We start from the raw sequence: 23170 nt of genomic DNA on the forward strand, positions 1-23170 counted from the left end.
CAGTTCTTTCATTTGTTTTGAAGACAAATTGTGGTAGTTATTATCTGTGCTTGTTAAAGTCTGCCCGCTTCAAGTGTTCCATATGCAATTTACACAGGGAAATAATAAGCTTATGTAAAGACTTATTTCAAATCCTGAGCCCTGCTCAGCTTTCCCTATGGCATGCCACTCAGTCCATTGGGGCATGGGTTGTGGGGTAAGCGTGGCTGGTGCCTTCAACGGCCTCTGCAAGGCTTAAGTGTGAATGCCTACTCATGCAATGGCATTTTTAGCTCGGGTTTTGGGGACTTAAGCTGCTTCAGTACTTCAACAAACAGATCACCATGCTGGTTTCAGCTTTCGGGGGGGGTGGGGGGTGTCAAGCCAGTATAAAGCAGATGCTCACGAGAGCAAGGCAGTAGTTCGTATAGGTGTTGGTAGCTCCCAAGAACGTTTTGGAAGCAGGTCAGAGAAGTGGTGGTGCAAACCCCAGCTTTACCCTTACCCCTTGCCCTGCTAACCCGTGAGAAGGAGTAGGGAAATGCTGCTTTAGGACTGCAGGTAGGATTGCTGCTATACCTCAGCTGCCCTTGGCCACAGCCTGATGTGCCTGGGCTCTTGGTGAAGAGGGGTTTGCCCTGGGAACCACCTGCCGTGGTCTATAGAGTGGGATGACTTACTCAGCCAAAGTGGTCTTTGAGATTATCCTGCTGGGGAATGGGCAGATGGGGTTTAGTGCAGCTCGTGCAAATGAAGGTGGTCAGATCCAGGATAACCGTGAATGGGGCAAGATGGTATAGAGGTGCTGGAAAAGGAATAAAAAAGGCTGTTCTCTGGTTCATCTATGGTGGTGTGGTTATGCGCTCACAAGTAAAAATGTTGGTGAGGAGACAGCGAACTGACATTTGTAGGCATTGATGTGCAATGGAGTCGCTACAGAAGAGGCCCCATTTGTTTGCCAGCACAACCTCCAAGCCCCAAGCACAGAGGTGATGGCAGAACATGCAGGTCTCTCGGCATTGCCCATATTTACATAAAGAAATTTCACTTCAGTTAAAGCTTCCTTGGGAATACATGGGAGGGGAGTAGCTCTTCAGCGGAGGATGCTGTCTCAGCCTTATATAAATACCTGTAGAATTGCTCAAATAGTTCATTAGTACCTTATGAGTTTGTGTGCTTGCATTCCTCGCTAGCTCTAATTGCAAGGATGTTGATTCGTACTGCATCCAACCGGAGCCGGCTAACAGATTCTCTGCTCTGTTGCCCCATTAAATGAGGTGTTACTGTATTTGACTCAAGCTGAAAAGGATCCCTTCCCAATTAATAAAGAGACCGGCTAGGGCTGACCTAGCTGGGGACAGATTTCCTTCCAAATCTCAGAGAAGTCCTGAATATGAGATGTTAATTGTGGCAGGAATTAAGGATTAAACAGTCATGGCTTCAGGTTACCATTGGGAACTGAAATCAGGATTACAAAGGAAACTGGGCCATGCCCTCACAATGCTATTACCCCAGTTCTTGAATCTAAAAAACCTTAGAAACTCATCCTTGGTGACCAATAAAAACTAGTCTAAATTGTGCTTACTGAGGCCTGAGGAAAAAAGTCATAATTGTGCAGCCATAGTTTGGACACCTTTCAAAGCAGTAGGTAACATCAAGGACAAGAGAGCATAATTCGGCCCTGATTTATACCCTCTGCAACTTTCCTCAGCACCAAAGCTCCAGCACTGGCCGTACATCAGGCCACAGCCCCATCACGACTGCTGGGAGGGACAGAGCCGCCGCCGGAGGGGGGCTGCTCGCACCCCCGGTCGTGCCAAGGGAGCAAGTGTGTCACAAAAGCACCGTCTGTGGGCAGTCAGATGAAGTCCCTGCCTGAGTTCAGCCTCAGACCGGGGGTCACCGTTAACCTCAGTGGCTGCGTCCCCGAGGCTGGATTATGCTCCCAGGGCGGGGTGAAAGCCCCCACCCCCCCCAGCACCCACTGCTGGGCTCAGTGCTAGGGGCATCCCCTCCAACCAGCTTCTCGGTGGGGGGGATGCTCAGGCAGGCTTAATATTTATGGAGGTGCGAAAGCCCATACCTGGGCCTAGAATACAAAGCCATAGAGAAGAAAAATAAATTCTGTGGCTAAAATTTATGACATGGTAGCACATACTTAATAACCAATTAAAGCCAAGATTTATTGGGAGCTAAATTACATTTGTATTATAAATAGAACTAGAATATACTGTTACAGAACAAAAGCAAAACATCTTAGCGTTTAATATTGTAAAAGACAAAGTAATCTAATGGACCCTAAATGTTAATGGGTGTAAAGATTTACACTTTAATTGCATTTTTAAGTCATCTTATTTTACAGTGCTCTTTTTCCTATGTACATAGAAATCAACAATGTGCTGCAACATTATACTTAGTAGCGGCAAGACCCAAGTTAAGGAAACCTGGTATTATAGGCAAGATCAGTTTATTACTGATAAATCCTCACAAACATTTTAATTGAAATGAGCAGTGGACTTTCACTGACCTTGGCTGTACGTATGTGAGACCTTCATAGCAAATTAGGCTGGTGAAAAGTGTGTGTGTGTGTGTGAAGCCAAGAAGGGAGGGAGTGGTAACAAGACAATTTCTATTTATAACGCCAAAAAATAAACTATATTAGATTTAGGGATTTGCTTTATGGCAGGGGAAAAAAAACAACAACCAGACATCCAAACAACCTAGGAAATGATGAATCATGAAATAATATCTGACTAGATTATCAAATAATAATAATATGATATTTGTTAAAGCATTGTCAGCTATAATCCAACTCTGAGACGATATCTGAGGTTGGCATTTTAGGACCTGCTTTCATAGCATATAGAAATGTTACAAACTTCCCAAAAACTGATTCCTGTGCTCATAAAATTTCGCAACCACTTCAAGATTCATAAGCTGAGTTACAGTTATAGATGAATCTAACTCATATTACATTTGAAAAAATAAATGTGCACTAAAAGTAATTAAAGCATGTTGGTTCATGAATAATACACCATTTTACTACTATTTGCAGAGTATAATGAGACAAGCTCCTAAATTGACAATGAATGCTCTATTATGTGATTGCCAACTGTTTTATAAGATATTGAACAGATTAATTTATTCTATCATCATGTGCATTATCAAGCTATTGCTTTTTAATAAATTAATTTCTCCTATGATTCCAGAGCCTTACTTTGAAATCTGGCTGAAGGCATAAATGAAATTAATTTTGTGGTCGGAGTTTAACTACCAGTGCCGGGTGACTTACAAATACGGTGCCACAGAATGGGGTTCCTGCTGGGCGTGCGGCGGCGCGCTGGCCATGGCCGAGGGGCTCGAGGGATGCCTTGTGATGGCCAGCTGACAGAAACAGTGGCCCCTGCAGAGCAGGGCTCTCTGACAGCTCTTGTTTATCAGGAGGTCTCCTTGCCAGTCATCCCCCTTCCCCTGCCCTTAACCCCCACCCACCAACGCGCCGTAAATTGACCCTTTAATGGTTTAGCAGCCTAAACCTGGTGACACCATTCATTGACTGTAAAGCAGCACTTAATCCCTGGTTGGGTGATAGTGTCATTAGGAAAGTAATGTGATTGCGGGGAAGAATCTCCCGTCTCTGCCGTGCGCTGTGTTGGAGGAAGGATTATCTGTGAGCCCTCGGTTAGGGCTGAAACAACGTGTAACGTCCGTACAGCCCTGATGCCGCAGAGCTATTTCGCTCCATGGTAAACAACTTCTAATTGCGGCTGTTGACAGGACTCACTGTGTATAACTAACCTTGATGCAATGTTGTTATTTCTGAAGGGAGCCTTTCTCCATATTTTTAACAATAAGTCTGACAGGTGTCATATTAAAAACAGGGCTTAATTCTAATGCAACTATTCCCACCCGCCTTTCCCTTTTCATTTTTGTGCCTCTGTAATGCATGAATTTCTCCTGCTCATAAAGATTAAAGCAACAGCTTTGCCGGAAGGAAAATACTTCTGGTTTGTTTGTAGTCCAGGACATTTGAGATGGTCTCGGTACCAGCTCCCTTTCTCCTCTCTTCTCCAGCCACGCTGGCTCAATGCTGGGAGGAAGAGAGAGGGAGAGAAATAAAGCCTTCCCTGGGATGAGAGGTAATTCAGCATCCATTGAAGCAAAATTTCAGGCTTCTTTTGAACTGTGACCCGTGGCCGCCGGCCGGGCGCTCCATGGGCTGCGCAGCCTGTGATGCATTGCTGACTGCTGTCCACCAGAGACCGAGCCCAGGCCAGCAGTTCACTTACAAGTTTACACTGGATTTAAGTCAAAATGCTAAAACGCTGGTGTTCAATCACTGCTAACTGTGTGCTCGGCAGACAGCTCCCAGCAGACTCCGTGCTTGTAAAATCCAATACGCCACATAAAGTAAGGGTTTATGGAGGTACAAGGGGTTTAGAAGACATGGGTTTTTCCCCTTCCCTCCTGCTCAGTTTCTTGTGACACTGCTTTTCAGGCGCCGGGATGGCTTCAGCTGCGTCCTGCAGATAGACCGGGAGGCAGCACAAAGCGCGGCGGGCGGCACACAGAAAGGCACTACCCATTTCCATAACCTTTCCGTCGTCTCTCCTGCCCTTCCTCTCAGGCTGCCTGCAAAAGGCAAAGTCCATTTTAAGGCCATTAGTTACGTGTCGATGTGAGGATCAGAGTCAGGACTGGTGTGGCTCCCATGCACTCTCTTTCCCTCTCCTTCCTTTGCAAAAAGCTTACATGCTTCACGCCCGCAAGCATCATGCACATTTCTCAATCCCCGCTAAGAACATTACAGAGCTTCTCAAACCACTGCTGTTAAAGGCTAACGCCAGCTCAAGGCAAAGGGTGCCTGCTTTGCCAGGAGGGATCATGTAAATCCAATGTACAAAGCCCCTAATTTGGGCTGTGCTCACATATCCGCGGGCGCTGCACCAGACCTGCGTAAGGTTTCCATATGAACAACGTGCACGGTGCAGACTTCAGTCCCAAAGCATTGGCTAATGTTTAGTTTTCATAACAGTTCTTTTGAAAGAGTGAAGATAACCAGCCAAGATAGTCTCACCAGGCATTTGGCGATCTGTTCTGTACCCCTTTAAGGTAGATGATTTTCTAAGACTCAAAAAAAAAAAAAAAAATATTTCTTCCTCTCTCTTTTTTTTTTTTTTTTTGCATAAGCAACTGCCCAGCAAATTGATAAAAGCCCTTTTTAATTAGATAGTGAAGTTGTATGGGTAATGTTCCATATAAAAGGTCTATAAAACACAGCAGAATTAATAAAATGACTGCTTCTCATTTAATTCAGGTCCTCCAAAGGGATCCGTATGTCTTGCTTTGGTCTGTTTGTAGTACTTCTCTCCACCACCCAGCCACGAACTGATTAAAATCACATTCCTCACTTAAAACTGGAGCCCAGTTGGTAAGAGATACTGGATAGTAATTAAGGTCTGTGCACAGACACATGAACCCCCATAAAAAACATACCAAAAGGAATCATTGCACATCACTTGGATTATATGCAAACACAGCTCATGTTGACAGCTACCTTTGGATGACTCCATCAGTACACACTTTATCTCCAGCTGTCCAAGTAATTTTCCCAGGATTTCGCCCCTCTTTTTCACTCCTCTCCACACAGATGGATTAGAGCAACAAACGGTTTACATGCTGCACATCATTAGCTATCCTCCCTCACTACCCAGCAGATAACAACTGGGCTCTATCATCAGGACATTCATAACACCTTGACACTTTTACAACTATGCTGTTCTCTGCCAGAGCAATCTTCTCTTTTAAAGCATGAAGCTAATTCACGAAACACCCATTGGAAAGTACTCTGCAAACGCAACAGAGGTGGGGGAGAGAAGAAAGCACAGCCCAGAAAAGGCATCTAGTAAACAAGATAGCACTGTAAGAAAACCCAACAAACCAAACTAAAACAAAAACCCAAGAGAAAAGCAGCACATTCTTTCTCTCCAAGGTACTGCTATATTTTCCCATTGCCTCCGTCCCACGATGAAGGACATCAGCAAACAGCCATGCATCTGTTTGCCATATTTCAATGCTTCCCTCACCGTGTCATCCAGGCACCTCCAGCGCCTGGTGCAAGCGCAGCTCTCCGTGACTGCAGGCTGCGAGGGTGCCCTTTTGGGTGCTGTGCTCCTGGCGATGGGGATGGGTTTCACTAAGGAACCTCTTTGCAAAGGGACCGGTTGAAGGCAGCAGTCAGGAGTTTACCAACGGCTATTCCGGTTTTCCTAAACTGCCTCCAGTCTCAGGGCATCTTGACTCTACAAGGTTTGTTAATAAAACAGCGTGTTCTCTGTGTAGGCTGGGATCCTGTTTCTGAGACCATGTATGCTCAGACATGGGCTTCCATTTAGAATAAAATACAAGCCCACATCAGCCACTGTAGATAGAAAAAAATACATTTTAGCAGCATTTTCCAAGCTTCTCAGCACACACCCCTGCCACCCCAACCATACATTTTAATGTATAGTACACGCTTGTTTAAAAAAGAAATACATAAGGAGAAAGAGTAATTACCGTAGCTTAAATTCAGCCTGATAAGAAGGGCTTGCACAGGCTGAGCAGCTGTTCCACTGCCATTCAGATTATGAAAATATAATCCTAGAGAACCTTGTCAAGATAAATACAGAGCATGAAATGTATAGGCAATTTCTCCCCAGCCACATATAATGATCAATTCCAAAGCCACAAGTGATACCAAAGGACAAAATAAGATCTGTCTAGACTTTCTCTCTTACAAGATATTGATCATTCCAATGGTAAACTGGTTGGTATAAGTGTGTTTGGCTTGAAAGGTCATGAGCTTAACACCTGACAAGGAGTTATTCAACCTTGATATAAGTCAAATTATTGCAGTGTTGCTGGAAAGACTTTGTCTAATAAAAATCCCTACATGGTCTGAGAATATCTGAAGTTTGTCTTCCAGATGTCAAAATAAAAAGCTGGGGGCAGGTGGGAGTGGGGAAGTCAAGACCTGGCATGGGTTTCTGCTGGTTCACCTCTATCTGATTTTGCAGGTAGAGGTCCCAGCAGTCAGTTACTTTCTGGACAGACCACGGGCACTATCTGCTGCATGGACAGCAGTGGAAGCTGCCACTGACTGAAATGGCACCTCGATTCCCCTAAGAGCTTCTGGTGGCTCTCCATTCCCAGCAAGGGACTTTGCTTGCTCATCTACGTGAACTTGAGGTCCAGGGCACCTATACAGGGGCAAAACCCGACCATTAAAATGGGAAATGTTGACTTGGGAAGGAAAGCAAAGTGTCAAGCAATGCCTTTCAGCACGTGGGTGGAAATGCTCTGCGGCATCGCTCTCCAGCACCTCCCCTTCAGAACGCCCTGTGGGGCTCGAGCGGTGCATCAGCGACACAGTCCTTACCCAGCCCGCTCCTTTTTTATGGGGATAACTAGCAAGTGCTTATTAGGACTATTAGGAGCTTGATGTAAATTTGCTGGATCTTTTCCAAGAACTATAAATACCCAATCTATTTTGCTTTATTCAGTTCTTTTTGTTTTGCTGATATGATACTAGTTAAGGTTAATGGGGTTTGCTTTAATATTAGACACAGGATCACTTAACTACCTTTAATGAACACTGGAGTCAATGCATTGTGGAGTAATTCACACAGACATTGCCTCAGGTAAATCAACCGGAAAAATGTAAGCCAGTCAAATAAATAAATCTGACCAGCTGTAAATGTGCCAAATCTTACACCAAAATATATTTGAAAGCCAATGACTTAGGCACATCTAGGATATTAAAATGGAGGGTTTGGAGTCTGTTTCTTTTCAATTTCTTTTCCTTTTTAATGTGCCCTGCACATCCCTCCTGTGCTGAAACCAAGCTGAGAGTGCAAGAAAAATTATTTTCACAAGTGTTTCTAATAGAAGCAAATGCTCTGCAGATTTGTGCTATTTTTTTCATTTGGAATGAAACTGGGGAAAAAAAAAAAGAAAAGCTTTTTTATGCTGGCTATCTATCTCAACACAGGAGACAGAGACAAAAAGGAGGACAAAAAGAGGGAGAGGAAAAATTGAGAGAAAGAAAGAGAAGGAGAGAAAAAGAGAAAGGGAGACTGAAGGCAAGAGAATGAGACAAAGAGAAAGGGAAAAGAAAGAAAGAAAACCAGAAAGAAGATAGCAAGTCATTTTATGTGAGTTGGAGAAAATCGTGACACTGAAATTCTAGACAGGGTAATACACTAGTGACAATAAATATTTATTAACCAGAAACAGGAACCAGAGGAACCCGACCAACTCAGTGAGACTGGGAGGGGGGGGGAGGTAGCTTATGTCACACTAACACAAAACTATGCTAACATTAAAAATGCTCTTACCTCATAACACTGAAATAGTGAGCCATGTACGGCGGAAAAACACCTCCCAGATATTCTTTGAAGGAATGCAGGCAATCTCTTTAAGTACTGAATTCTCATAAAAGCATGCAATATTTCAGCAATAAGGAATGACAGGGTGTTCATTATCGGTTATTAATGTTTGCCTAAATGGAGCATAGGGCCCAGGCCTTCGGGGGAGTGCAGAGCTCCCAGCATTGCTTAATTACTGCCTCTTGTTAACCCAGCAATGCCAAGCCCTGATGCAAAGCTCCGCTGCCATAGATTGGCTATATTATTATATGAGAGTAATTCTGTTTGGCTGTGAAAAGGAAAAATAATGCATTTGTAAAGGCTGTTGCACAGGTGACAGAAGTTAATCAGTTTTTCTCCCCAGATAAACTCCAGACAATACAAAGAATTTGACTGTAACCATTGCCTCAACTTGCAGACAGTTTGACCCATACCACTACTTTTCAGACATTGCACTATACCTGCATCTTGTCTCTGCAGCAGAGGCTGGTCAAAACTCCTAGGAGACAAGAGCTTCCCCCTGCAAAAAAAAAGATTGAAAAGAGGCGTTATTCTTTCTGGAACAGCATCTTTATCTCTTTATTCCTCCAAATGTTTCAGTGCAGGAGCAAGCTCATTAGGATGTGCTGGCCCTGGGGAAGGGGCTTGCTGCAGATAGCAGAGGAAGACACGTGGGCAGGATTGCTTATTTACTGAAGGCTGTTGCTACACGGGTGGCACAGCAGGTACAAGGAAGGCCATAGATTCTTTGCTGCTGCTTTAGGAAAGACTGTGGCATCAGGTAAGGCAGTGGCCAAGCAGAGAGTGGCCGAGGCTGTACTTAGGCAGACGTTTGAAGGATGCCAAGGGCTCTGGAGAAAAGAGAAAAGAAAAAGCCCTCATTTTCTCTGTATAAAGCCAGATCAAATGATTCACCCTAGTTTTGAGGGCAGCGGCTCCCAGGTTGCCCCCCGTTCACTCAGAAGAAATGTAATGTCACAGGTCGAGACTTTACTTACAGATGTTTCAGCCCGTACATGCAGAGGACATTGAACATGACCTACCTGAGAAGAGCTTGCAGTAAACAAGACTTAGCTGTAAATTAAAAAAAAAAAATAATAATCAAACCAAATTGTAATATATGACTGTAAGGTATAGCTGTTACACGGCGATATCATAATTCCTTACATTAGTGTGGTGAGGTTTTGATGGGAGGATGCTCTGGCTACTTCTTCCAGGTGAATGCATGCCTTGATTTCAACACCTATTCAACAACTAATCAGATGCATTATGGTTTCAGACAAGAAAAATCATGGAAGGCAGACTGTTAGCAATAAATCATAAATAAGGGGATAAAATAAGCTTTTATTAACAATATGTCCTTCTATTTATTTGTTTATATTCTGTCTACAGAAAATGTGATGCTGGACTGGGGATGGCTTAGGACAACCTTCTGGCGTGAAGACAGCTACAAAGCACAAAATAGAAAAAATGAACTCAGAAAGAAACAAGAAAAAAACAGCGTTTTCTTGGCATCAACAAGAAGCTCTTTATTTTTCCTCAAGTTTTCTTTTCTAAAAAAAAAAAAAAAGGAACTAAGACAGTTGCAGAAACGAGACAAACTTTCTCTTCAGGTGACAATATTCAAGCAAGCATGTTGTTTTATTGAATTTAAATTGAAAGAAAAAAAAAGATTTGGAATGGGATACAGTGTCAGGAGAACTGAGAAACTGTGAACTTTCAAAGAAAAAAAAAAACCTCCTTAAAACTGTGACTGGAGAAATGGATGGAAATACCATTTAAACCCCTGATTACGCTCTGTGTGTTCTTAAGGAGACAACATCATCTTTGCTAACTCGACAGTATTTAGGGAATGGTTTACAACATATCTTTTATTATAATCTTTTAAGAAAAAACCAGAAATATTTAATTAGCTGTGACTTTACCATTTCTGTTCAGATGTCTTCTTGCACCTTCTTTTTCTAGACAGAGCAGATGTATTTGCAGCCAGCAGTCAAGGGTAGGAAAGATTTCTTTCCTTAATAATCTTTTTATTTGCCACACCCAATAAAGTCCTTGTAGGGAAAAAGAATCAACACAACTGCCATCTCCCAATCAATACCTAAAGCCTAACAGACAGTAATTATCAAAATAAAGAGGAAATCCCAGATCGGGCTGTGTACCTACCCATTAATTCAAACAACAGAAAATATCTGCAGCATTGCTTTTCTCAAATAAGACAAAAGATGCCTCCTTGGGTTACACTTTGAACAGGCTATAATCAAAAGAAAGAGAACCGAGACTAACTAAGCCCCAGGAAGCCGCATTGTCCCTTTAACCCACGGTATTCCCCATTTCCCATTAGTACTTAACATTTTTCACTATGTTGTGACTGCTATTATTTCATTTAACACTGGTTAATCTGTATCTGAGGTATATGGAAACCCTCTAGATGATAAGATTGGACAGGTTCCAGTGTTGGCAGTTTTTGAGCGTGCACACAACTCGTGTGTTTTGATCCTTCCAGGAGCTCCCTGTTATTTGGACTGCCTGCCAATTCGTTCTTGGATCAGCCTCTCGCTCAGCTCCCACAGGGCCGCGGCCGTCGCTTCGCCCTGCGCCTCCTGCGCCGGCAGGCAGCGGCAGCAGTTGTTGAAGTACATCCCTCCCAGGCCCTCCAGCTCCGCAGCCGTGGCGCAGTAGACAGTTGTGGCAGCTCCTTGTTGCTGGAAGTTAAAAAAAAAAAAAAAAAAAAAAAAAAGAGAGAGAGAGAAAAAAAAACCCTATATAAATATATACAGATTTTATATCATTGTAGTTTTGACCATAGTCCTTTGAAGCTGCATCTTGTGAAAGCATCCATGAAAAGCATCGCGGCTGACGGGGTAACCTCCTGGTGGCAAGGCTGGAACCCAGCTGAAGGTGCCACCTGCCTACCAAGCGCTTACTTGCAAAACGCCTTAGTGAGGGCTTTTTTTTCTTTTCCTTTCCTCTTAGAGCAAAAGAAAAGAAAAAGACAATCCTGAACCACAGCCCTGGCCTCAGGTCTTTTGCCCCTTTTCAATCAAAACCTGGGTGGGCAGCAGGGAGAGCCTGGCACAGAGGGGCAGGGTGTTTGAACCCAGAACAGTTGAGCCAGCTCCAAAAGCAGCACCCCAAGGGTTCCTGGCGTCCCTTTCCAAGACAGACAGCACTCACCGTACAGCTCGGGCACCCGCGCTTCCGAATCCTGGCCAGTGATGCAGGCTCATCTATGTATTCTGTTTGGTTGGTTTTTTTAAACCTCTTGTATAAAATTAACCTGGGCACTCCAATGAAGACCTATCATGTAAAGTGCAATCGGGATTGTTGCCAAACCTGCCCATATATCTCTGATCAACGGTTTCACGGTGGCGGTTGTCACCACTGCCTTGTAAGAATGTTTATCTGCTGCAGGCAGAGAGGGGTTCTGATTTTGCAGGGATGCAAGGCTTTCCCCTGGGTTTTTTTTCTGCTCTGTGACAACCATTTCTCATGTCTTATATGCTTTAAGAAATGGAGCGGGTAGATTAGAGGCTTTTTGTGGATCAGGAGGTTTTTTATTTTTGCTTTCTTTTTCTTTTAAATACCAAGTGAACTTATGTTCAAACAGGGACGATGGGTTTCTCAGAATTTCTCGAACAGAAACCCAGGGACCGAAGCCACGGGTTTGGGACAAGCACCCCGGCACCAGCAATGGGCTAACCCTTGGCACAGATTAAAACCTCAGGGCCAGAATAGCTGTAAAGAGGGCAAGCAGCTAGTTTGCTTTGTAAACTATAATTAAAAGTAATAGGTGAGAATGCACAGCAAGACACAACACTAATTTTAAACTGATACAGTTTATCTGGCATCTTCTGATTATTTATGTACGTCTTAGTCCTTTCTGTGGTAACTAATTATGAGCTGATAGGAATCAGAATAAAGAGGCTGCCAAGTATGATTGAAAAAGTAAACGAAGAGAAATTAGATGTTGCCACATTAGGGTAATTTAACGGGGAAAGAGAACAGGCTTCAATCTTTCACGATTTTCCTCCAGTCTCTTTTTTTTCTGGCCTTTCATTGCCACAAGCAAGAAAACTCAGGGTGCTGTTAGGGGGCCAACGTGCAAAAGTCCTCTAGTTTGCATTCTCATCCTTCACAGGCAGAAAGAAGTTTAAAAAGCCCCAGTTTTCCTTAATTGAGGCATCTCAATTTTGTAACGGAAAAGAAAGGCATATTTGTTAGCAAGACTTGCATTTTTCTCAGAAGATGGGATTAAACTGATAATGATGACTCCACAGCTTAGAAATGATCTCCCATCACAAGGTAAACCAAAACTGTCTGCAGTAAGTATTTTGAAAGGCATATATTTATCACCAGACCAAAATATTTTTGAAGTTAGTATAATACATAGTAATCCTCTTATTAAACCAATATCTTTTTTTAAAAAAGGAGAAAGTACCTTAAAGGCAGTAGCAGAAAAGGAAGAGAGTTCTACTAAAAATAATATTAATAGAGAACAATAAAATTCCTATGCTCATTTGAACTATCCTATAAAGCTCCACAGCACAGGTGTGATCGCTGTATTCAGCTGTTTAGAATGATTCAAAGCCCCTGAAGAGTACTATTAGTTTTTTGCAAGCAATTCAACTGGACTTTTATTAGAAAGGTAAAATTAAACTAAATTGCTCAATGCAGAGTGAGAGCCCTTAAGCTATTGCTGAAAAGCATCCGTCCAGCCAAGCTAAACTCAGGCTAGCTCTAATAGAATTCAGCTAATTTATAAAATGGAAGTTTATCAGAGCAGTTTAAAACCCAAACCAAACAATAATTTGTCTTCTCAAATGAGTCAAATTTGACGACTTAAACAAAATTCTCAGCGGGCAGAAAAATGTCCCACAGTAGAACAGCAGTGCTTTATACCTCGAATGCTGACACAACCTGGATTCCAAAAGAAGAGAATAGTTTTCCCTGTGTGAGCGTAGGATATTTACTTTAAGCGATAAAAGATTATGTGGCTGGAAGCCCAAAGCACTTTATTTTGCGAAGCCTCCAGTGTTTCACTGAGAACTGGATGTAAGCAACGTGCCATTTGCTTTTTGGCTGTGTATACCTTTACTTCTTTCTAAACGTTTCAATCATGTTGGCTGTTTTGGAAGAAGAAAGTTCAATGGTTCTATCGTTGGAAGAAAAGTACCCTTCTTATTACTTAAGAGAAATGCAGTCATATTTATTCCTTTGTTGACAGAGGGTAAAGCTTTAATATCTCAGAATAATGGACAAACATGAACCCATCAAGCCCAGGAGCTTCCTTCAGATGGCAAAACTACGAAACAGAAGCTAAATCCCAGATTCTCAAAGCCATTTAAGCATCTAATTTCCTTTGGTGAATGTGAGCTAGTTGCATTCAGAGACTCAAGGATCTGCCTAAGTGACTTGCCGGGCACAGAGGGGAATGAGCAGCACAGAATCACAGGAATCAAATCGCGCTTTGGGTTGGGAGGGATGTCAGGAGGTCTCTAGCGCAGCCTCCTGCCCAAAGCAGGATGCCTAGGAGCCTTGTACATGCCATGCTGACCGGGAAGGTCCTCAAGGGACAGATTCCTCCTTTGCTTCGACGACTCAGACACCACAAACCTCTGGGAAGAGCCAGAGCTGCAGATAACTGCAAAATGCCTGCGCTGCCAGCCATGCCTAGCCAGGCTGAGAAACTGCTTAGTTTCTCAGTAAATATTGTTTATCCCTCCTGAACACAGCCTTTTGAATGACATCTTTATATGTTGGGCCTTATGACAGTTTAGTAACAAGTTTTAATTTTTTGCTCATCAGCTTTCCTGTTCACATATCATCAGCATACGACAGCAGAGGATGTTAGGGAATCTAATTAGTAAACAATTCCATACTGCTGATACAAGATGAAACATTCTTAAACCGATAAAAAGAGCACTTTAATCACTGTTGAATGACTTTCAATGCCAAGCGGTTTGTGCCATGTCAGAACATAATTTGAAGAAGATTAGAGTACTATATAAAAGAATTAATGTTAACAACTTCGTTAAAAAATGTCTTAAACAATGAGCCTGTCAGTTGTCACAGACTCTCCCTGATCTATTGTGATTAATGCCCCCCCCCCCCCAACAATTTCAACTGATAAACAATGCTAAAAGCACTGGGCAACCTAAACATTTTTTTTTTTCCATACGTCCGTCAGTTGTACAGGGTGCTAATCACCAGAGCTGGGGGTCAGCCTTCTTTAACCTGGAACAAAGGCAGCGGGTTGCAATGATGAATACACAGGATAAAGAATTTGTGAGAAGCCCAACTGAATCTTTAATCATGCCTCAATGCCATTTCCGATCCAGTCAAACATTTGAAAGCTGCTAGGCAAGCACCACGCTATCAATCTTTCGAGCATACGTAAAATTACCCGGGAATCTTGTTTTGGATTAAGTTGAAGAGTGTCTTAGTAATAAGGGTTCATCATTCTCTTCCGCAAATCATTTGTCAGTTTTGTAATACAATCTTCAATAGCAGCAGGGTGGGATTTATACAGCAGTTGCTGTTTATTTATAGTTGAAGCTCGGAGATCTAAATTATCCACCCTTCCAAAATCCTTTGTTGAGAGGAAAATACTAAGTAGCTACTAGTTCATAGGCATTTATTTCATAACTGCTAGCTGTCAATTTTGTAACTGATGGCACTGAATACGAATTAATATTGAATATCTTAACAGTAAAAGAAAAGGGGTTCTTGAGATACAGTATACGGTAAAACCCTCATTAATATATGTAATGCATCCGTTAGTATTCTAAGATACCATTTATGTTCCCGATAAGAAAACGCATTACACAATTAATGCTTAGTTTTCAGATTTGTCTACTTTCAAATGCATGTTTATTTTCTAAAATTAGATTCCTGTTCTGAAGCAAGTTGACATACCAAGCATATAAATAACAGAAACAAAGCCATAACTTATCTGTGTATTTATCAACTACAAATTAGTAAGATCCACTCTAAACTCTGTTAAGGGCACACAGATGGCACCGGACATCATCTGCCAGTGAAATGGATTCAGTCTCTTTGAAAGGAAGGTTTTAATTTTCTTAGGAAAAAATAAGGATAAACGCCAGTTATCAGTAGCCTGAGCTTAAGTTTAGCACGGTGGATTTTAAAAGATGGCTAGTGGAAAGAGGTGAATTCAAAATCACATGTGGCAAAGGCTAGATTCAAAGCAAGCGGCTCAAGTGAAATAAAAAGGCAAGTGCTTCCTTAAAACTCTCCAGGCTGTTCCTGTTATTATCTCAGGACTGTTAGGCAGAGCCAACACATCCCTAACACAAAAATATCCGATCCACACAACGGCACTGTGAACGTACCATTTATAGTGGAATAACTCATTAGGCAGCAGTGTGAAGATGACGTAGGATGAACATATTCCAGACCATGAAACCCTCCCATACCTTCTCTGGGCCTCTGGAAAGCACCCTGAAGAGCTCACATCCATGCTGCTAGAGAGGGAAAAACTCTCCGCCAGCTAGCTTCAGCAACAGTCAATCTCTATTTGATGGGAAATACAGAATCTCCTTAGAATAACAGAGAAAACGATATGGAGCCTATTTCCACCATGACCAGTTCCCAAATTGTCCAAACCAAACCCTCAAGATACAGCTGCAATTTTAAATTCCTCGAGCCTCACCTTCACCTGGCGTAAATCAGCATAGGTCCCTTGCCTTCCCCCAGGCTCTACAGCTCTGCGGTGGCCGAGGATCTGCTCCGGGCTTGATGCAAGCCCAGTGCTGGCATTCAGGGAGAGTGGCCACAGGGACACGCGGGGCACAGCCACCGCTCCACGCTGCAGCTCCGCAGCCCAGCTCTGGCTTACCTCCTGGGGAGGTATATAGAAATATATAGATTTCTATATACCTCCTGGGTAGGTATATAGAAATAGAAAAATAAGAAAGCTGCCCCCAGGGTGGATTGGTTTCTACTTGGGATGGCTAGCGAGCCCCAGTTGGGATTGTGGGTGCAGAGTTTTCTCAAAATACACTTACTCCTTTCTCTGTAATGTTTAAATGTTCCAGCAGATGAATTGCATTGGTAGCTTTTCCCATCAAGCCCAAGTCTGTGGACAATGTGGAGTGCGATGACCCCCTCTGAAAAAAACTAGCAAGCCTAAAATCCTCGTGTCCTCAGTCAACCTTCAGGATTCCCCAGTAACTGAAGTGCTCTTAGGCGCAGTCTTAAGAGCAGTTTGGTGATATCAGCCACAGTTGAGGCCAGTTGTAGCTGAGGGAGTTACTTCTCAATGCCCGGCATTACTTTGCTCCATCTCCTACGGGGATACCTTAGAGCTGTGAGGGGCCATCACTTCATATAATGCAATGAACAAGTTTTAGTCTCGCATGTGAGATGACAGGAGAACTGTTCAGTTCCTGCTGCAGTCCTCTTACTCAGAGCAATCCCAGATGCACAGTTATAAGTAACGCTCAGAATACGTATGTATTAGTCTCTGGTAAGAAAACAGGATTCCCCGATTGCTTTTTCAGCAAGGAAATACGAAATTGAGACATGCTGCTGCTATTTTGGGTGAGTATGATAAACTGAAATCATATCTGCAGCTCAAAAAATAAAACTTTGGAGCTGCCAAATATGATCTAAGAAACAAGTCGGGCTCAGTTGACTTCAGGTCCCATCTCCACCCAAGTGCAGCAGGAAAACGTGACCTGAACTGACTCTGTAATTACAGTCTTTTCAAAGGTCTCACCGAACCACATCTAAACCAGAGACTCTCAACCACCTCCCCTTCCCCCATCACCACATTTAAACCAGCAAAGCATCTCTTAGAAGATAATACAACGGATAAACTGAAATCTATAAGGTCTGCTTTTTTTCCTCTGATGTATCCCTTTTTCAATTAATTCCCAACTACAAAGACTCAAAACTCCATCAGCTTCTCTACTTGCAAAGCATAGTTGGTTTCAAGCTGTAACTTTTCTTAGCGTCATTAAGACCTTTACACATTTACAGTATTCTTTACATACATTATAGAAGATAAGTGTGCTATGTTCTTTGAGTAAGGAAACTGCAGTAGCTTACGAAAGAGGATTTGTTTTCAACTGCTGAGGCATTAAGACCTAGTGATTATTTCAACTATTCAGTATATGCAGCTATATTTAACTTACATTCTGGGTTTTAACTTTGCAAAAGAAAATGTGTCCATTGTAATAAATGTATTTTGATAATGCACCATGTTGTTTGTGTTATGCAACACCCCATATGTTCTCAATTATGGCAATGATAGTGCTTGAAAACTTCCAACCTCCAACATCCAGTGTCAAACAGAATGCCTGCAATCATTCCACAGGAGAAAAAAAAAAAAAAAAACAACCCAACAAAAAAACCCAAACAACAAAACCACCACAAAACAAAACAATACAGGACGTCAAGTCAGGAGAACTGGGTTGGTTTTCTGTTTTCAACTTTTACTTCCCTAGTGAATAAGTGAACATCGACTCCATGTACCTCACTTTTCCCAGCTGTAACATGGGGAGAGCACTATTATTCACCCACCTCACAGGGGTGTTGTGAGGACCAGTTCGGATTTATGGAGTGCTTCCACACTTAGCGTTGAAAAGCACTGTGTAAGTATAAAGCGTTATATTATAAACCATTGTTAAAATATGTAGAGATGTAGAAAAAGGTTGGCAAAATAGCTGACAAAATTGTAATTACCTTTTAAAACCGTGCATATTTTTCTTGATTGTATAAACTTAATTCTTTAACCTGTGAAGCTGTCTGCTACACCAGGACCTATTCCAGACTCTTCCCTCTCTCACCCTGTTTATTTTTGCCTAGCTCGGAGAGAACTTGGTAAAACCCTTATTAGCCAAAACACCATTGAATTCTTCAGAAATGGATGCTTCAGAGGGAACCAGCCCCTGAAAGGGTGATCCACAGGTTGATCTCTCCTACCCTTTGCATATGCTAGGAAGAGCCACTATGGCACACCGGGGGTGGGATTCCGTTACCTGACAGGGGTCCTAAGACATCTGAGCTGCCTTAGGATATCCCGCATGTTCCACAGCCGTCCTTCAGAAGGGCACACATCTCCCACAGCTCTGGCACTGTGTTTGCAGCCCCTCACAGACAGCTCAGATAAAATCACACAGTGTTTAAGACCGCACCAGACACCGATGTCCGTGCAGCCTAAATGCTCTTACCACAGCACCTGGAAGGGAGCTGGTTCCCACAGCCGCATTCTTTCCTTTTCCTGGTATCTTATTAAAGTCCACAATCAGCTTCTGAAAATAGTTTCAAGCCTGACACAGAGCCATCTTAAGCTTCAAAAACTTCAATGCAGCTCATGGCTTTACCTTGCCCAGCGAGCACTCCGTCGGCAGGAGCCGCAGCACGCCCCGCTGGCTGCTCACCCCGGCCTTTTCACCCACATCCCATCGCCACGCAGGTCACTTCTGCATTTGCTTCTCCTGCCCCCTGAACCATTCACACCCGATTTACACTTTTAAGACATCATTACTCCATTGAAGTGGCAGTTTTGAACATGGCATGCAAATTGCTATGATCCAGCATTGCTCCTCTTTCCTTCTCACAGGCTAGTGTGGAGCAGTGGTGCGATACTGCACAGTCCTGCTCATTTCTGCATTTCAAAAAAACTCTGAGGAAAATTAGCAACCTTCATTTCAGAGTGTAATGGGATAAGGGTGCGATCACGCTGATCATATGATGTTGCTGGCCATTGCTTGCCCCATGCCCTGTGTGCCAACCCTGGCCAGTGGTGTGAGAAGCAAAGAGCGTGCGAGGGACAGTCTCTGGGCATCAGCAGGAGCACTATCAGGAGCTGGTCATACCTGAAAATCGCTGCCACTCGCTCTCTGAGATTTTGCAGATTTTTGAGATTTCTATAAGCACGAATCCCGTCACAACTTGTCGGCCACTGTCAAAAAGGAAATCCCATGGAGGATATTGGAAATCCTCCTGAAACACGCAACCTGCCAGCTGAGGGCGGAGCCTTCTGGGCAAGGGTAATTTGAATTGTTGAGCAAACAGGTTGTTGACAATAAACATATCCTGCCAAAAAGACAGATTAGATATGCTGCTGCAACTAAATCATCAGAACAGGACTGGCTGGTGTTTGGGCATATGTAGATGAGAATTCATTGAAATCAATTCTGTTATTAACTTACACTGACTTGAAATGTTTATGTTTTTGCTGTACCTAACTTCAATTATATATTTACTTTATATAAATGTATGTATACATACAGTACTGTATATGCTGTATATATTTATATAGCTTTTTAATACTATTATCAATCAAAATCTAGACTTTTTCATATGCAGTATTGAAAGAATGTCATCACAATACTGACACTTGGCTTCCTCCTCCATCACACAGACAATTTTTTAGACTGCCTTTCATTTTAGCTATGAGTGGACCCCACAAACACACACGACACAATGCTTTTTAAGCAAGTGACCTTTTGGGACAAATATTTAACGAGCCGTTTGTTTAGGTTTTAAAGATAAAGACTGTTTTTCATCTGTTGATACACACACACATGTGCACATACGTGCACACACATGTCAGTAATACAATGCATTGAAAAACCACAGGGTGTTATGATGGGGACATATCATGGTAAGAAATTAAATACTAACTCTGTCTTCCAGAAACTAATTAAGGGAATGTATTTTGCAATAATACAGATCTAGCAAACAGGCCTCTAAAGTCTAGGCTTAGAGCTGTAAGCCAGGCACTCCTGTATTATGTATGTGTGATTTTCATAGATAGCCTGCTATAAAGTGTGCCCTGTTAGTGCATCTTTCAGGCTCAAAGACACTGGCCTTGTTAATATTTCATTTAGTACATACTGTAGAGTCTCATTTATATTACTTCTGTAATTAATGGTGATAGCTTAGGCACTGCCTTTACAAGGAGAGATCCCTGTATGTTGGTCGATGGATAATGAGAAACAATAGATATTTCATTCACCAGCAGCTTGTTGCTAGTTAGTAGGAAATTATCGTGTGTACTGTTGCTTTAATTGCCAGGGTAAATAACGCTGCCGCTGTGTTAGTGAACATTTTAAAACACTTGATGCAAATAGACTAGAAACAAAACACACACAAAAAAAATTACCTTTATTATGCTATACCTTAGCATAGGGAGTTAAAAAGGTATGTCTTAAAACATTTGCGTTCTATCATGCAAATATATCTTAATATGCATGTGCTGACTATTCAACTACTGTATTTTAGGAAATACAATTATGCTGCCTTTCTCTTCTCCTATGTAGACTGTAAATAACTGTAGATCTTTCTCTTGTTTTCCTATGTAAATATATGTGAATACTAACAAGCTATGCATGCTGATATTCTAGGCAATTTCAGGTACTTTTATAATCTGAAGGCATGTACTTGAACTGGTTTGTTAAAAAAAAAAAAATCAACCCTCTCAAATCCTTTAAAGCTCATTAGAAATTAAAGATTTCTTACTAGACTGGTCCCTGCAATCTCAGTTGCTTTTTTGTTTACTTTTTTCCCTGCTTTGCCAACGCTGTCTCCCAAGATCCGCCACCAAGGATGCATACTCCAAGGCTGTTTTCTCCAAAGCATGGAGTCCCTTCCTGGGATGTGATTCACTATCACCCCCGACTGAGGACGTGCACCATTTAGGTTCAATACCATCTCCATCTGTAAACCTCAACAGAGACTTGGATAAGGGGGGAAGCCTATCCCCTTTGCTCTGACCTCTCCTTCTGTTTAATGATGTTTTCTATTTCATTTTCTCAGCCCATAATCCATCAAGTAAGGATCTAATACCGCTAGTGCCAGGACAGGGTTTGAGGGCAGATGCCGATGCAGCCGAGAGCAGCCCCCACCTCTCTGGCTGTGCTGCAGTCCGGCTGCTCACTCAGACACGCTCCTCTCTTGCAGCACACTCTTTATGGTTCTTTTCTAGCATGCTTATGACTTTGACAGACTGTGAAAATAATTTGATAAATAGCTTGATAAATTTCCCCATCGCTTCCCTTCAGTGCTGTAACACTGTTTGTGGGAGCCTTTCAATTGAAGGAGTGTGAACAAAAATGAAATTACCTAAGCTTATAAATCAAGTCACCTCCTGCATACAAATTTGGAGGCAAGGTTTCAATTTAGCTCTTTTTGTTTCTCTTTTTTTGTTTGTGTAATAAATGAAGATTCCTATATGGAAAATGGTAAGAAGAAAAAACAGATGCTTTTATCCTCCAATACGGTAAGGGGGGGAAAAAATTTCCCTCTGCATTATCTATGGAAACTATGACAACTTTTTAATCGAAAGAAAACAGCTTTCATGTCTGAAGATGCTTTTTTTCCAGAGTAAATGTATAAGAATAAACACATTAATTGACAGGATCTTCATGACTTTTTACGTTTCTCAAACTTAGCTTGGTGTCTGGGGAAGATCTCTTTCCAGTCCTTGAAGACTCTTTTAAGACGAATGTTTAAAAAGCTGAGCTGACATGGGCATTATATTCAAGTGCAAGCTGTACTATTCTTTAATAGAGGGTGTAGAAATGGTTCATAGGATTATTATCTTTCTATAGACAAAACCCATTACCTTCACACTAGGAGGGAAAAGCTAGTTTTTAACTTATATAAAACGGAATCAATTATCGATATCTTTGCATGGTTTCCCAGCTCTGCTGGAGTGCAGTCGCAGAGCTAAACACACAGAGTCATTTGGCAAAAGGGCTCCTTCTTATACTGGGCTTCTTGTTATACCTTTCATTTAATAAAATCGTATCTACAGAAGCAAAACTAAGTAGCAATGACTTGTATGCAGGGCTTCCACCCTCAGTGTCACAAGACAGGAATCACATTTGCAGACCTCTGATTTGCCTGGCTACTGTTACTTTAGACTTCTTCCCAGCATAAAGTGAACAAGCAAATAAAAAGCCATTGTCAATGCAAAGTCAAATGCAGTGACAAACAGCAGTACAGGTCAGAGCATCCATACAGCGTGTTGTCTCTGGTGTGGAAGAAAAACACTCCCTCAGCAACCTCTGCCATATAATCCTTACCAACCAGTCTCTGAATAATCCTTTTGTTGGCTTTACCAGTGGCTTTTCACGGATGCTTATGTTTCCAGCGAGAAAAGGACAGCTGGAAGATTAGTGGTGGCTTTTCATGGTGAAAAAGTCCACACACGCCCACTGCTTCTTGAACTACTACAAATAAAAACCTTACATCTTCCAGTAGACAACATCTAACCTACTCCAACTCTCTGTCCCTCAAGCAGAGAGATCAATAAATGCTTTAGCCATCCTTAAAAAATGGTGTCCCCAGCTACTTTGCTAGCACATACAAACTCAGATGCACATATAGGTGCAGTATGCGCAATGTATTTAAAACATACAGTTGTTAGAAGCTGGTAATGGCGTTTGAGAAGGAAACGTTCATTATTAGACTCTTATCTGTTTATCCCATTCATGAGATCTGCTTCTACAAAGCGCGTAATGATAAATGGCACATTTGCAAATTATCTTCTGAGTGCTGATGAGAAATCAGCAACCTGCGAGTTACCGTGACTTTGAATGAGTACACTCCACTGCAAGTCTCGTTTGCTGAGATCCCTGCCAAATGAGTGCATTAGTATATTAGGAATCTAATAAATTGACTAACAAGCATTTGATGAAAAATAGCTGTACCATCCGTTACAGTTATCATCACAGCCAACAAGGCTACTGGGGTTGGGATTTTGAAGGCACCAGCTGCTGATAAAAGAGACGTTGCTCTGCTGT

At 42.2% G+C, this 23170-nt stretch overlaps 1 protein-coding gene across 2 annotated transcripts in view; it reads right to left on the reverse strand.

Moving 5' to 3' along the window:
- Positions 1-9890: 9890 nt before the first annotated feature.
- The window catches only part of WWOX (WW domain containing oxidoreductase), a 531203-nt gene continuing 517923 nt past the window's right edge, over positions 9891-23170 (reverse strand). For both annotated transcript variants that reach the window (XM_037408960.1, XM_037408959.1), the window contains one exon: positions 9891-11092. In XM_037408960.1, coding sequence (XP_037264857.1) covers positions 10904-11092 — 189 coding nt within the window. In that variant the 3' untranslated portion in view covers positions 9891-10903. The remainder of the gene's footprint in view (positions 11093-23170) is intronic.

This window comes from Falco rusticolus, chromosome 15, assembly GCF_015220075.1.
Source record: "Falco rusticolus isolate bFalRus1 chromosome 15, bFalRus1.pri, whole genome shotgun sequence".
NCBI lineage: Eukaryota > Metazoa > Chordata > Aves > Falconiformes > Falconidae > Falco > Falco rusticolus.